Source organism: Solanum stenotomum, chromosome 7, assembly GCF_019186545.1.
Source record: "Solanum stenotomum isolate F172 chromosome 7, ASM1918654v1, whole genome shotgun sequence".
Taxonomy (NCBI): domain Eukaryota; kingdom Viridiplantae; phylum Streptophyta; class Magnoliopsida; order Solanales; family Solanaceae; genus Solanum; species Solanum stenotomum.
This window is the reverse complement of record NC_064288.1, coordinates 58,800,025-58,815,525: the sequence shown is the minus strand read 5'-3', so window position 1 is coordinate 58,815,525 and position 15,501 is coordinate 58,800,025. Positions and strand designations below refer to the sequence as shown.

The 15,501-nt window shown below is 31.6% G+C and overlaps 2 protein-coding genes and 1 long non-coding RNA gene across 5 annotated transcripts; 2 read left to right on the top strand and 1 right to left on the bottom strand.

Moving 5' to 3' along the window:
- The first annotated feature begins 1,435 nt into the window (after positions 1–1,435).
- LOC125870687 (photosynthetic NDH subunit of subcomplex B 5, chloroplastic) lies at positions 1,436–3,575 on the top strand. Its single transcript, XM_049551184.1, has 5 exons — positions 1,436–1,745; positions 2,208–2,271; positions 2,557–2,619; positions 3,172–3,230; positions 3,332–3,575. Exons 1-5 carry the CDS (start codon positions 1,521–1,523, stop codon positions 3,560–3,562), a joined length of 642 nt encoding a protein of 213 aa, XP_049407141.1. The 5' UTR covers positions 1,436–1,520; the 3' UTR covers positions 3,563–3,575.
- A 3,795-nt stretch (positions 3,576–7,370) lies between these two features.
- Positions 7,371–14,211, top strand: LOC125870664 (serine/threonine receptor-like kinase NFP). 3 transcript variants are annotated; one of them, XR_007446937.1, is made up of 3 exons: positions 7,371–8,751; positions 8,939–9,740; positions 14,143–14,211. XR_007446937.1 is itself a non-coding variant. In XM_049551159.1 (3 exons), the coding sequence occupies exons 1-3, from the start codon at positions 7,609–7,611 to the stop codon at positions 14,073–14,075; spliced, it is 1,878 nt and encodes a 625-aa protein (XP_049407116.1). In that variant the 5' UTR covers positions 7,481–7,608; the 3' UTR covers positions 14,076–14,211. The 3 variants fall into 3 exon arrangements, 2 of the variants coding, with proteins under 2 accessions (XP_049407116.1, XP_049407115.1); XM_049551159.1 differs by having other exon boundaries at positions 7,481–8,751; positions 8,939–9,239; positions 13,642–14,211; XM_049551158.1 differs by lacking the exons at positions 7,371–8,751; positions 8,939–9,740 and adding an exon at positions 10,474–11,676 and having other exon boundaries at positions 13,341–14,211.
- LOC125870692 (uncharacterized) lies at positions 8,823–13,634 on the bottom strand. The gene is made up of 2 exons (XR_007446939.1): positions 13,465–13,634; positions 8,823–9,062 (listed from the first exon to the last, which is right to left on the bottom strand). It is a non-coding gene; the product is annotated as an uncharacterized LOC125870692 (long non-coding RNA).
- Positions 14,212–15,501: the final 1,290 nt, after the last annotated feature.

The following is a 15,501-nucleotide window of genomic DNA, read 5'->3' as shown; positions in this document are numbered from 1 at the left end:
GACTTTTGTTGGAGTTTATGGGAACTCCCTATTTTCCTTTTCTTAGACATTTAAACCTGCTTCCGTATCTTTAAATGTCTTAGTTTTTGGTTAAGTTGCTTAGTTTGAGTTGTAGTAGTGGTTCTCCTACCGGAGGGTTAGTGTGAGTGTCAATCACGACGGTCTAGATCGTGACACAACTAATCAAAAATCCAGTGTAGCACATTATATCAACTTTTCAAATCTTAAAACATTATATTATAAATTTTCATTAAATTTTGCATTGATTACATTCTTATATAATAAGGCCTATATATATCTTAACCTCTTCAGATTTCACTAAGGTTTCTTTATAAAATTTGAATTTAGGCCTCCAATCTTGTCGAGACGACCCTGTGGACTATCAAGTACGAGTCTTTATGTTACATAATGGTTTCCCAACGTTGCATATCAATTGGTGATCACAATCGCCATCTTCATTGCACACAAGCCCCCCATTGCTTCCTTGTCCTAATAACACCATTAACATTATTGAATTAGTTAGAATGAAGGAAAAAAATAGAGTTATCATAATAAAATTAAATAAAAAGAGATTAAAATTGATTAGTACTTATACCTAGCAAAATAAGCAAAAAAGACACCAAGAAAACCTTTAGGAATGTTGTCTTATCCATTCTCTCTTCCAAGTACTAATTTTGGTTGCACTAAAATAATTGTATGGATTTTTTTTATTGATATCTCTTTGTTACTTAATTGTTATCTTAGCCATGTATTTATAGGGGGAAAAAAAGTTGACAAAATCTTAGCTATTAATGTATTTTTATAACAAAAATAAGTTGGTTATAACTTCAATTTGCCTTTTTAAAATTTGGATAATTTCAAATCAATTTTTTCTTTTTGTAATTAATGAGATTTCTAAAATCGTAATTAATGAGATTTCTAAAATCGAAATAATTGAATACATTATTATTGACTAATAATACTATTATTATTGCTTGTTATTGAATTGGTACAAAACTACCATTTATCTACCTTTCGGGCTAGATACACCTAACGTTAATCTTTTAGCTAAAAAGTATTTCAATATTGACCCTCTGACTCATATTTGCCTTATTATTAGCAGCCCCCCTAAAATAAATTCATTGAATATTTATTTGTTATGTTGACAAATAAATTCATTGAATAATTGAACAAGTAGACACGTCCTATGTGACATCCTACATGACAATTTGCATTCTACATAGCGTCCTACGTGCATTATGTCACGTAGTATGTTTGTATCTGTTTATTCAATTTTATACAGGTTAAAGTATCTACTTGTATACATTCAAAGTTGAAAGACATAAATGTCAGATGAAACCAAATTAAAGGGGTCGGTAATTGTGGTAACACAATAAGAGCCTAAAAAGATACTAAAAAAATTTAAAACCATAATATATAGCCTTATCCACGTATAGCCTTAACCATTCAAAATATATGGATAATAAAGTTAGAAAACAGAGAGTAAACAAGCAAGAACAGAGCAACACAACTCAACAACAATGGAGAATTCTTTAACACTTTCACTACTCTCCACAATTCCAGTTCCTAATCCAGTACTCTCAACAAAATGTAGTGTTCTTTTTCGAGGTTCGATTTCCTCGAAAATTGGTACAAAATGTGGTGGATTTAGATCATCAACAAGATTGTATGCAGGGCTAACAGAGATAGAACCAGATATTAACGAAGATCCTGTTGATCGATGGAGAACTAATGGCATCGACATTGTAATGTTTCTTTTCTTCGTTGTTTCTAAATAATTGTGGTATTTGAGTCAGTTTTCTACCTTCTATCAACATAGAGATCGAATAATTTTGATATAATACATAATGTCCTTTTAACTTGGATTTAGCTGACATTTATGTCCTCCAATTTTGGGTAAACACAAGTAGACACGTCTTATGTATGTCACGTAGGACACAAAATTGTCATGTATTAGGACATCACGTAAGACAAATGTATATATTTATTCAATTTTATATGTGTATAAGTGTCTACTTGTGTTGTTGTGCACACTCAAAGTAAGACGGCATAGATGTTAGTTGAAACCAAGTTGAAGGACATATTTATGTATTATGTCAATAATTTTTTCCACTGAAATTTTGACAGATAAAGAAGAAATCATCTACTAATATTATCGACCACTAGTTTAAGACATAGGCATGTTAACTAATTTTTATTTGTTGCAGGAAGATTATGTTTTTGGAAAATACGATGATCATCATACGTACTTTGAGAGTGAAGATAAAAAAGGTACATAACAATGTATGTGTTTTTTTTTTCCTCTTTTTAATTTGTAATTTTGATTTGGAAAAATGTCTAAATTTGTCCAATGTATTATTTGAATTCGATCAAGTTAGTCTTTGTTCGACTTTTCGTTTAGTAAATTGTTTCATATTTGTCCAACGTGAAATTGGTGAACTCCACGTGTTCAAATTCTTCAAAAAAACAATATTTGAGTAGCTATTTTTACAAATAAATAGGTAAATGGATTTATACTTAAAATTGTCCTTAATTATATTTCACTTGCCTTTTCAGTATCATTTTGGGGATCCATAGCAGAAGATTATGCTGCTATTGCACCCCCAACAGGATTTCAAGGTATGTAACAAATTACCATAATCACATGATCATTAACATGATCTGTTTATTTAGTTATTTACTTTTCGCACTTCGACTAATTCCACGAGATATCTTCCATCAACAAGTATCATCTAATTCTATCCATCCACCAATGGGTTGTGGTGTACTGATGAGAGTGTTTCACCCTTAACTAGAGGCTTTGGGTTCGAGCCCTGAATATGAAGAAAATCATGTTGGGAGCGCCACCCCCGAATGTGCCCTGCAGTGTGCGATCCGAATTTAGTCGGGGCCCCAGACACCGGGTGTGAAACAAAAAAAAAACGATATCCATCCACAAAGGATAGGACAGATGGAAATAATCACCTGGTGTTTTTTTTCTCTCCGCTGAGAATAGAACATGAGACTTCATGACTCTTAACCGATTCATTGGCCACTAGGTCACTCTCTCCGCTGAGAATAGAACCTGAGACCTCATGACTCTTAACCACTTCATTGGCCACTAGGTCACACCCTTGAGTGCTTATTTAGTTATTTACTTACGATAACTTATTTTCTGGTGTTTGACAATAGGTATTATTTCATGGCTATTTCCTCCAGCAATTGTTGCAGGAATGTACTTCAATGTTCCTGTAAGTTCATGATAAAAAAATCTCCATTCATTTTTTCGAGTCTCGAAAATGCCCTTTTCCAGCAAACTAAAGTTTTGTATTGTCACTTCTTGACAATGCAGGGGGAGTATTTGTACATTGGAGCAGCTGTTTTTACAATTGTGTTCTGCATTATTGAGATGGACAAACCAAGTGAAGCACACAATTTCGAGCCTCAAATATATAATATGGAGAGAGGCGCGCGAGATAAGTTAATATCGGATTACAACACAATGGACATTTGGGAATTCAACGAGAAATATGGCGATTTATGGGATTTTACTGTTAAGAAAGACGATATCATGAAACGATAGAAATAAAAATGAAACAAATTCATATATACGTAAGGTATATATTTGAATCGCGTAATGATCATTGGATTTCATCGATTACTCGAGGATGCATATGTTCTGGTGTTGATCCATGGCTGTAGTATATGTTTCTTAACTATATAGAGATGAAAAAATAAACTCTAATGAACTCCCTTGCTGAAGAATTATACTGTATATATAAGGCCAAGGTTATATTATTTCTTATTTGTATATGTCGAATCTCTTTATCAGTTCTTTATATTTTGAATTTCTTTAATGAAAATCTTAATTCCGCTACTGCTATGAGAGTTCTATAAATCAAGAAGTGCATAGGATGTTTGATTGCATGATAAGTGATAATAACTAACATGATTTGGTTACTTAGTTTTTTGTTTTCTATTTTTATTTTTTTCATGAATGTTCTGATATTGCTTGTTGTAAGTAGGTGTAAATACACCTACTGCATTAGCTCTATGTGCTACTCTCCCCGTTTTATTTTATATGAGTTTGACTTGACACAAAAAAATTTAAAAAAATAAAATTTGAAACTTATGGTCTAAAATAAGTGATAGATGTTTATGTGACTATAAATTATTTCAGTAAGGATAAAATGAGTATTTTAAAATTAAGTTGTTACTTAATATAAAATTAGGCGTTCTTTTCGGACGGACTAAAAAGAAAAGTGAGTCATATATAAACTAGGACAGAGTAATAGTTAATCATTTCTCAAAAGATGTAAGTACTATTTATATTAAATTTGAACACATGGTCACAAAAGAGCAGTGGATGTTGCATTACTTCGCACTTAGAAATTCTAAATTCGCCTTTGTTAAGGATACTTAAAGAGAGAAAGTACACACAGGACGCTTGAATAACCGCTATCAATGACATAGTAAAAAAATAATATCTTAAAATTTACAAGATTGAAATTTCAAATTTCAAACTTCAAACATATGAGTTTGAAGTTAAGTTGGACTTACAAAGGATTTGATATGGGAAAAATAACAATTACTAATAAAATTGGGACTTGGCAAAAGAGGTGAAAACAGATAGTTTGGTGAGGGTGCAATAGAAATGATGACATTTTTCATGACTTATGAAGTTATCAATCATAGTAATTAAATGTGACAAATGCACAAATTGAAGCTTTGATTGGAGCAAAAATTAAAATTTTGAGGTTCAACTAACCTCAAAATTTAATTAGTGCTTCTCATTTTTATAACTCTTGACTAAGACAAGATAAGGTATGACTAGTTCAAATGGACTTGGTCAAAGATCACTTTCACAAAGACAGCAGTGAATAACATAGGTGTATGCAAAATTATTTTGCAAGAATTGTCATCTTTTTGTCATCACAATTTAGCTTATAAGTGGATTTTTCATGCGTGGAATCAGTACAGGTTCAGTAAAATTCAATAATTTTGACTCAAAACATGTATATTATTGAGAAATTCATTAAATATGTACATAGAATAAACTTTATAATGTTGGATCAACCTTTAAGATTTAGGTATAAGACGGGTGATTGAAGGCTTTATTTTTTATCTAATACTAGCTTGTTTAGCCAAACTTTTGAAAAGATTGAAATTTCAGATATTATGAAAATATATAAGAAATAAAAAAAAATACGAAGTGGTGTCAAATAATACCAAGCATTTATGCGTCACTATTTGATGGCAAAAGTCCTTTTAATGACCCCTCCAATACTCTCCAAAGGACCCCATTGGCTTCCATAGTCAAGTTTAAAAGTCTTGGTCTTCATCATTTATGGGCCAATTTGAAGATTAATTGTATGTCACCTAATCGTGTCATCGAATCATTAGCTTTAATACGAGTTGTTGGATCAATACTTTTACATGGTATGATATTATCCGTTTTGAACCAAGTCTGCAAGTTTTTCTAAAAAATCTCACATCATAAAGAGAATCCTACATCTTATATGTGTGTGTTTTTTCTTTTCAACTTCATTTGTAAGAAATTAGTTTGCAGCTCAACAATAACAACATATATTTTAATGTCCAATTGTGCTAATTTCATCACTAAAGACAGAGGTGGATTCGATTTAGGAAAAAGGTGCAATAGAAATGTACTTATGATGTTACCAATCATAGTAAAAGGTGAAGCTTTGCTTGGACCAAAATTTTTATGAGGTTCAACAAACCTATGTACATTAGTAATTTCCTATCTTTTAACTCTTGAACTCTTCGTATGTGAGTTTGCTTAGATTGTTGGTGTCAAGTCTGAATAAAAGAGAAAAATTGTCAAAAATCAATTGAAGATAACTTTTCTATCTCATAAAATTAAGATAGGACTACACACATTTTATCCTTCGTGTAAATTGTATTTGTAAAATTAAACTGAAATAGTTGTCATTGTTATTGATTTTTAACTCTTGAATAGTTTATGACTTGTTCAAATGGACTTAGTCAAAGATCACTTTCACAAAGACAGCAGTGATTTAGGGACCGACAAGAAGAAAACTATTTGTCACCACAATTTATCTTGAAAGTAGAAGTAAATTTATCACGAGTGAGTTCGAATTCAATAACTTTTACTTAAAATTTTATATATTTAGAACTTTCAGATCCTAAATTCCTCTTTAAAATTTAAAACTTTTTATATAGTTAGAACTCTCAGATCCTAAATTCCTCTTTAAAATTTAAAACTAAGAGTTTCATAATATTGAGGCTTTATATTTGAATTTATCTCTTATTTTGTCAAGATTATTGGACGCATGGAATTTTAAAATGTTATGTGCATACATAAAAATAAAAATACGAAGCAGTATCAGATAATACCAAATTTTTATGTGTCACTATTCGATGGCAAAAAGTCCTTATAAATGACCTCTCCAATACTCCTCAAAGGCCCCATTGGCATCCATAAGTCAAGTTTATAAGTCTTGGTCTTCCTAAATAAATCCAAAGTGGAATTTGGCTATTAGGATTCTAGACCAAAGTTGACGTTTGATTTGGAAAATAAAGTTTGGCTTAATATTGGCTATTAATATGCAGAGTTTAGTTATTTATATACTCTATCATGTATAAAATAATACATAAATTTTCTCATAATTAATATTGTGTATTAGTTATTTCATCTTTTATTTTGCATAAAATAATATATAGATTTTTTTCATAACTTATATATGTCTTAGTTATGCGAATTTCTAAATTGCAAATCAATCACATACTTAATTTATAAAATAATAAGCCACCAAACATAATATTACTTACGCAAATTTTGATATCTACATAACTTAACTTCAAACCAACTACCAAACCACTCTGAATGGATAATGTTTTCCCTAATTATTGCAATAGTTTTATATACCTTGGAAAAAGATGTATCTCAGAAATTGCTAGTAGTCCAAACATGTGAAAACATCTTGCAGAAAAACAACAAATATAAACATATGAGTATTTTCTACAATATGGTTGACAAAAAACTCTTCTAGGTGGGACCAGCAAATTGGAAAACCTCCATCTTCGTTTGATAGAGTGTATTAGTAATGCTTAAATTAATAATACTTGCATTGTTTGGTTTGGTGTATTAAAACTAGCATGGTATACAAATATTTATTTACAAAGATATCATTTACAATTTATGGTAGAAAAGATGTAAAAAAAATATTTGAGGGGAAATGAAGCTTTTAACCATGCTAATGCATGCATTATAAAACTTCATGCATTACTGATACCTAGAAATTCATGGTATTAGTAATACATACCTTAATACACAATACAGTGTATACATAACATGAAAAAGTATATCAAACAAGATATTACTAATACACAGAGCTAATGCATGCATTATTTTTGCTAATACACTTTACCAAACGACCCGTAATGTTCAACACAACATCATATGAGAAATTAAGCAACAACAACCAATCAAATGAAAAAAAATCCCCATTACTCATTAAATGGTCAAAACCAAGACTAAATATGAGAAAAAACAACAAGAAGTTTGGTATATAAACTTATATATAACTCCATCATATTTTATACAAACACACATCTCTCCTCCAACAAAAAAACAAAGCAAAAAAAATGATAACAAAACCAATATTTGGTTTTTCACTTCTTCTCTTCTTATCATTCATATTCAACCAAAACATATGTTATGCACAAGATCCACCAAGCATAACAGGATATACTTGTAATCCCAACCAATTCAATCCATGTCAAACTTATGTGTTATACAGAGCTAGAGCACCAGAGTTTCTTGATTTAGCCTCAATAGGTGATCTTTTTTCAGTAAGTAGGGTAATGATTGCAAACCCAAGTAATATTTCCAACCCAAACACAACTCTTGTTAATGATCAACTCCTTTTTATCCCCATCACATGTTCTTGCAATAACATCAACACAACTTTTGGTAGCATATCTTATGCAGGCTTAAACTACAGTTTCAAACCAGGTGACACTATGTATGATATGTCAACATCCAAATACCAAAATCTTACTACTTATCAATCTGTTGAGGCTGTTAATCCCACAGTTGTAGCAACCAACATTGATGTAGGCCAGGCCATAAAATTCCCAATTTTTTGTAAGTGTCCAAACACGACACAAAATCAACCAAGACTACTCATAAGTTATGTTTTTCAACCTAATGATAACATTTCTTCTATCGCATCAAGATTCGGGATAACCCCACAATCCATAACACAAATTAATGGAAATAATACCAACATTCTTGATACCCTTTTTATCCCTCTTTCTAATCTACCTAATCTTACACAGCCAGCATCTTCAAACACCCCACCCCCACCCCCAGCACCAGCACCAGTAATTCAAGAAAATGACAGAAAAGGGACTGTCATAGGGTTAGCAATTGGTTTAGGGGTTTGTGGGCTGCTGTTGATTTTGATTCTTGGTTTGTTTTACAAGGAGAAAACAGTAAAGAAAGAAAAGTATAGTGATGTAGAAAGGCAAAAAAGTTTGTATCTTGGATCAAAAAAGAAGTCTTTTGTTGATAAAGATGTTGAAGTGAATTTGTTGGCTGATTTATCAGAGTGTTTGGATAAGTATAAAATGTATAAAATGGTACAACTTTGGGAAGCAACAAATGGATTTGATGAAGGGTGTTTGATTCAAGGGTCTGTGTTTAAAGGAACAATAGATGAAGAAGTGTTTGCAATCAAAAAAATGAAATGGAATGCCCGTGAAGAACTCAAAATCCTGCAAAAGGTAATAAAAAAAACGTTACGTAAAATTCTACATATATACGTATCCACTCAAGAATTGCTTTTGTGTACTAGTCCCAATTTATGTGACGTAAAAATCATTTTATTAAGGATAACATGAACACTTTAAAGTTAAACTGTTACTGGATAGAAGATATGTCATTCTCTTTCACCTTTTTTTGTTTGTGTAGGTGAACCATGGGAATTTGGTGAAGCTAGAGGGTTTTTGCATAGACCCTAAAGAAGCAAATTGCTACTTAGTCTATGAGTATGTTGAAAATGGTTCACTACATTCTTGGCTTCACGGTGAAAAACCTGAAAAATTGAGCTGGAAAACAAGACTAAGAATTGCCACTGATGTTGCAAATGGTCTCTTATACATCCATGAACATACAAGGCCAAGAGTTGTCCACAAAGACATCAAGAGTAGCAACATTCTCCTAGACTCCAGCATGAGAGCCAAAGTTGCCAATTTTGGTCTAGCTAAATCAGGTTGCAATGCTATAACAATGCACATTGTAGGTACTCAGGGGTACATCGCCCCTGAGTACCTAACCGATGGCATTGTATCCACTAAGATGGATGTTTTCTCATTCGGAGTTGTGTTGCTCGAGCTAGTGTCAGGGAAGGAGGCTATCGACGATGAAGGGAAAGTCTTGTGGGCAAAAATTAGCGATTTTTCAGAAGGGAGTGAAGAGAGGAAGGTGAGGAAATTGCAAGAATGGATGGATGAAAGTCTTTTGAGGGAAGAATTAACAATGGAGAGTGTTGTGAATGTGATGACTGTGGCTATTTCATGTTTGAATAAAGATCCTTCAAGAAGGCCAGGGATGATTGAAATTGTGTATGCCTTATCTAAAAGTATTGATCTATTTTCTGATGTTTCAGAGGAAGGACCATCTCCAAGGCAAGTCACAGCAAGATAGACTACATAATAGTACTAGCATATTATGTAAAGTTGTTTTGAAGTGGAGTAGCATTTTGAGTTTTGAGGTTTCTACTTAACTTTAAAGTTTGCTTCTATATATGTGTAATATTACTCCTATATTATCGTTTATAGTAGTAGTGGTAAATCCAATTTCGAATAAGAGCATGTTTAAGGTTGTTCTAGTGGAATATATATTAGTACCACATAAGACTCTCGTAATGAATTTATTTTTATGTTATGTTGCTTGGATTCTTCTAAAATGATGTTGCACTTGTGTCAATTCTTTAAAACTACATGTATTAGTTATGTAGTTTTCTAAATTACAAATCAAACACCATATTGATTAATAATGAATAACTTACCTCCTAAATCAACTACCAAACATGATATTACTTATTCAGAATTGGATATTTGCATAACTCAACTCCAAACCAACTATCAAATGACCTTGAATGAAAAGTATTTTCCCTAATTCTTGCAATAGTTTAATATACCTTGGAAAAAGATGTATCTCAGAAATAGCTAGTCCAAACATGTGAAAACATCCTGGAGAAAAACAACAAATATAAACATGAGTATTTTCTACAATATGGTTGACCAAAAACTCCTCTAGGTGGGACCATCAAATTGAAAAAAAAAACCATCTTCCTTTAATGTTAAAGACAATAACATATGAGAAAATAAATAACAACAACCAATCAAATAATGCAAAAAATCCCCATCACTCATTAAATGGTCAAAAACCAAAACTATGACAAAAAACAAGAACTTTGGTATATAAACCTCCTATAACTCCATATTATATACACACACATCTCTCCTTCAACAAAAACCAAAACCAAGAAAATGATAACAAGACCAATATTTGTTTTTTCACTTCTCTTCTTCTTATCATTCATATTCAACCAAAACATAATATGTTATGCACAAGAGCCACCAAGCATAACAGGATATGCTTGTAATCCTAACCAATTCAATCCATGTCAAACTTATGTGTTATACAGAGCTAGAGGACCAGAGTTTCTTGATTTAGCCTCAATTGGTGATCTTTTTTCAGTAAGTAGACTAATGATAGCAAACCCTAGTAATATTTCCAACCCAAACACAACTCTTGTTAATGATCAACCCCTTTTTATCCCCATCACATGTTCTTGTAACAACATCAACACGACTTTTGGTAGCATATCTTATGCTGGCTTTAACTACACTTTCAAATCAGGTGACACTATGTATGGTATATCAACATCTAAATACCAAAATCTTACTACTTATCAATCTGTTGAGGCTGTTAATCCAACCGTCGTACCAGAAAACATTGACATAGGTCAATCCATAAAATTCCCAATTTTCTGCAAATGTCCAAACACGACATCTTCACAAAATCTACCAAGACTACTCATAAGTTATGTTTTTCAACCTAATGATAGCATTTCTTCTATCGCCTCAAGATTCAGGGTAACCCCACAATCTATAACACAAATTAATGGAAATAATACCAAGATTCTTGATACCCTTTTCATCCCTCTTTCTAATCTACCTAATCTTACACAGCCAGCATCATCAAACACCCCACCCACACCCCCTGCAACCCCTGCACCAGTAAATCAAGAAAATGACAGAAAAGGAACTGTTATAGGGTTAGCAATTGGTTTAGGGGTTTGTGGGGTTTTGTTGATTTTGGTTCTTGGTTTGTTTTATAGAGAGAAAACAGTGAAGAAAGAAGGGTATAGTGATGTAGAAAGACAAAAAAGTTTGTATGTTGGATCAAAAAAGGGGTCTTTTGTTGATAAAGATGTTGAAGTGAATTTGTTGGCTGATGTATCTGAGTGTTTGGATAAGTATAAAATGTATAAAATGGAACAAATTTGGGAAGCAACAGATGGATTTGATGAAGGGTGTTTAATACAAGGATCTGTGTATAAAGGAACAATTGATGGTGAAGTGTTTGCAATCAAGAAAATGAAGTGGAATGCTCGTGAAGAACTCAAAATACTGCAGAAGGTAACATTTTTACTCAATTTTCTATACTTTTGGTATCTTTTCAAGAATTGCTTTTGTGGACTAATTGATATTGGGAAAATGATAAGCATGGACCGACCTGGGTTGAAGTAGAGTAGTAAGTACTTTGTTTTTATTAGAATTTTTGAATTTGAGTCATCGGGATATGAAGTTGTCTTTGTTAAGGAGCAATTTACTCTTCATAGGAAATTTTTCTATATATTTGGTATGTTATCGAGAATTGGTTTTGTGTACTAATTGATGTTTGAGAAAATGATAAAATGGTCTAGGAGGTTTTGAATTTGAGTCTCTTAGGTATAGAGTTACTTTGGTTAGGAAGCGTGTATTCTGACATGAATTCAAATTTAATCGAACTTTATAGTGGATATCGAACGTCAGAGTAAAAAGGAAAAAAAACATGGTCCATATGTGTGGAGGGTTGATTCATAATAGTTTTTATGTACTATTTGATAGTTTCCATCTTTTAAGTTTGTAAGTTTTCTGTTGTATATTTTAGATTTGAAAAGATCTTTTTAGTGTTTATGATTAAATATTTATTATTATTGTCAAATTTAATAAACATAAATTATTAAGTATTGACGAAGATTAAAAATGTTAACTTTTGATAAATTTAAAGAATCAAAATTCAAAACTGTTGATTACATATTTAAGGAACTATTTTGAACCTGTTCAGTGTTCTCCCACCTTAGAGGCTATTTTTGTCATTTTCTCAATTGATATTTTAGTAATGTTAAAATTCCACTGCAGAATTGTTTTTCCTCCAATGGATCAGATTAAGTATTTAATTTTAATAAAATATTTAACAATTTAAATTATTAGGTCTAGTGACCTGTCGTATTCTTGAGACATTAGTACTTTATTTAAATATTTTAAGTGGACCATTATGGCCGTTGGGATTTGATAATTTATAATTTAAGCTAATCAACATCATTTAATACTCAATTTATTTGTCCTCTGATGTCTATCTTTTCATTAAATACTCCTCTTTTTGTTTCTCAATTATTCACTTTTTGTTTTCCTTTTTATTTTTGTCCCTAAGGAGACCCTCCCATATGTACCATCGGAGTCGAGTGTATATCAAAAATAACTTTTCTATATATTATTCTTTTCATAACTTGCTTATAAAGATTTTACTAGATATATTGTTGTTCCGATAAGAATTGAGATATTAAAAATTAACAAGATGTCTAGAAACAATTCTTTTTCTTTTTTTGCCATAGAAAAGAGCATCTTTTATTAATAATTTATTTTATCAAGACAAAGTTCAAAATAAATTTTCTTCCTAAATGAAATTTCTTGTCTGTGACCTCAATTTTGTTAGTCTCCCAAAAAAGCGTCATGCTTTTAGCTTGGTTTGGCTGTACTACTTTGACTAGATTTATTAGTTGTCCTATTAAATAAATAAAACGTCATCAAGTCCTATTTTGCAACCGTTACTATAATTAGGGCTTTGCTACGAATAAATCAATAACTTTTTATTAATCATGTATTATGTACTATTTTATTCAATTTCAAACAATTATCGTTTAAATTGTCTATTAGAAATTGTATTTCTATCTCTAAGGTAATGATAAGGTTTGTGTATATTTTACTTTTTTCAGATCGTACTTTATGGTATTACATGAGTATGTTGTTGTTTTGTGTAGGTGAACCATGGGAATTTGGTGAAGCTAGAAGGTTTTTGCATAGACCCTAAAGAAGCAAATTGCTTCTTAGTCTATGAGTATGTTGAAAATGGTTCACTACATTCATGGATTCATGGTGAAAAACCTGAAAAATTGAGTTGGAAAACAAGACTAAGAATTGCAACTGATGTTGCAAATGGTCTCTTATACATTCATGAGCATACAAGGCCAAGAGTTGTCCATAAAGACATCAAAACTAGCAACATTCTCCTAGACACCAACATGAGAGCCAAAGTTGCCAATTTTGGTCTAGCTAAATCAGGGTGCAATGCTATAACAATGCACATTGTAGGTACTCAGGGGTACATCGCCCCTGAGTACCTAACCGATGGCATTGTATCCACTAAGATGGATGTTTTCTCATTCGGAGTGGTGTTGCTCGAGCTAGTGTCAGGGAAGGAGGCTATAGATGATGAAGGGAAAGTCTTGTGGGCTAAAATTAGCGATTTTTCGGAAGGGAGTGAAGAGAGGAAGGTGAGGAAATTGCAAGAATGGATGGATGATAGTCTTTTGAGGGAAGAGTTAACAATGGAGAGTGTTATGAATGTGATGTCTGTGGCTATTTCTTGTTTGAATAAAGATCCATCAAGAAGGCCAGGGATGATTGAAATTGTGTATGCATTGTCTAAAAGTATTGATCTATTTACTGATGTCTCAGAGGAAGGACTATCTCCAAGGCAAGTCACAGCAAGATAGGGGACATATCTATTTAGCATATTATGTAAAAGTAGTTTTGAAGTGAGTAGTATTATTGTGTTTTGAGGTTTTTACTTTACTTTAAAGTTTGCTTCTATATATGTGTAATATTACTCCAATATTATCTTTTCTAGTAGTTGTGGAAAATCCAATTTCAAATAAGAGGATGTTTAAGGTTGGTCAAGTGGAATATATATTATGTTGTAATGAGTGTTTTTATGTTATGTTGCTCGGATTCTTTAAAATTGTATAACTTTTGAAGAATTCAACGCATAGCCGATAATATATATTTGAAGAGTCTGAACATCATAGATTGCTTAGCCAAAATTGAAGGAGTTTAATGTACGAGTGAATATTGTTTTACAACTTGCTCTATTTCGTGTGGTGGACTAATATGAATCTCTCTTGTATACCTTTACTTAATGTTTGAAGACATAATTAAATTAACGAAATGTGCTCTTTTTTAATCGTTTAAGCTTTTAAATGAGATGTGTACGTACATCAATATTGTATCAGAGTCAAACTCATTGATTTATCTACTTCTTGTTGAACTCCCATGTTATATTATCCTTACTTTGGATTTATGGTTCTAAGCATTGAGTGGGAGTGCTAAGAAGTCCTACATCAATTGTGAAAAAGTAATTGATCTCCTAATGTAATTTTGGATAATTTCACCTCATAAGCTAATTTTTGAAATTGAATTATGTGAAAGTTAGTCTTTTAAAAAATTAGTTGAAGAACTACGTAATAAAACTATAAATTGACTACAAAAACTAATGAAAACTTCCCTAGATTTGTTGATGAGAGTAGTCAAATTCATTTATTGATAGAACTATTTATAACAAAGAATTTTCAAATGCATATTGATGTTTTAGATAGTCAAATACGTATATGTAGCAATTCTACTCTAATTTGTTTGTTAACTTCTAGATGAGAAGTTTTAAAAGTTTCTCCTATCTTCAATTTCAACCAAAATGTCAACATACTTGGATTATTTTTCTCATTTATTCTTAATCTTATTGTGTATGAAAGATACATTAACCATAAGTCAAAAGAGTATAAAAGAAGTGCCTCAATATTTGCTGCATTTTAGGATTGCCAATATAAACAAAAGCAAACTACATAAGTCATAACAATGACAATACATACTCTTCCTTTTTTAAATTTGATCAAGGAGATGTTCATGGAACACGCCATTATACGACGAGGCGAGGAAGACGTGGGACACAATTGCATCATTTGGTTCAATCCACGGAATGTAAACCAATTGTACATAATAATGCATAGAATTTGCATATACATACCTCAACTATTATATCAAGTACCTGTTATAGCTCATCATTATAAATATCGAATAATTCTACCGTAACAAAAAATATTTTGCGTTTCAAGAAGTTGAAAACATTTATGTTTCTTAAGAGCACAC

What these genes read in the sequence shown, in the direction of transcription:
- LOC125870664 (XM_049551158.1), top strand. Translation starts at nt 10,522, where the DNA reads ATGATAACAAGACCAATATTTGTTTTTTCACTTCTCTTCTTCTTATCA. An exon ending in AACTCAAAATACTGCAGAAG is followed by an intron (nt 11,677 to 13,340) that starts GTAACATTTTTA and finishes TGTTTTGTGTAG; the next exon opens with GTGAACCATGGGAATTTGGT.
- LOC125870687 (XM_049551184.1), top strand. Translation starts at nt 1,521, where the DNA reads ATGGAGAATTCTTTAACACTTTCACTACTCTCCACAATTCCAGTTCCT. An exon ending in GAACTAATGGCATCGACATT is followed by an intron (nt 1,746 to 2,207) that starts GTAATGTTTCTT and finishes TATTTGTTGCAG; the next exon opens with GAAGATTATGTTTTTGGAAA. An exon ending in TGAGAGTGAAGATAAAAAAG is followed by an intron (nt 2,272 to 2,556) that starts GTACATAACAAT and finishes TTGCCTTTTCAG; the next exon opens with TATCATTTTGGGGATCCATA.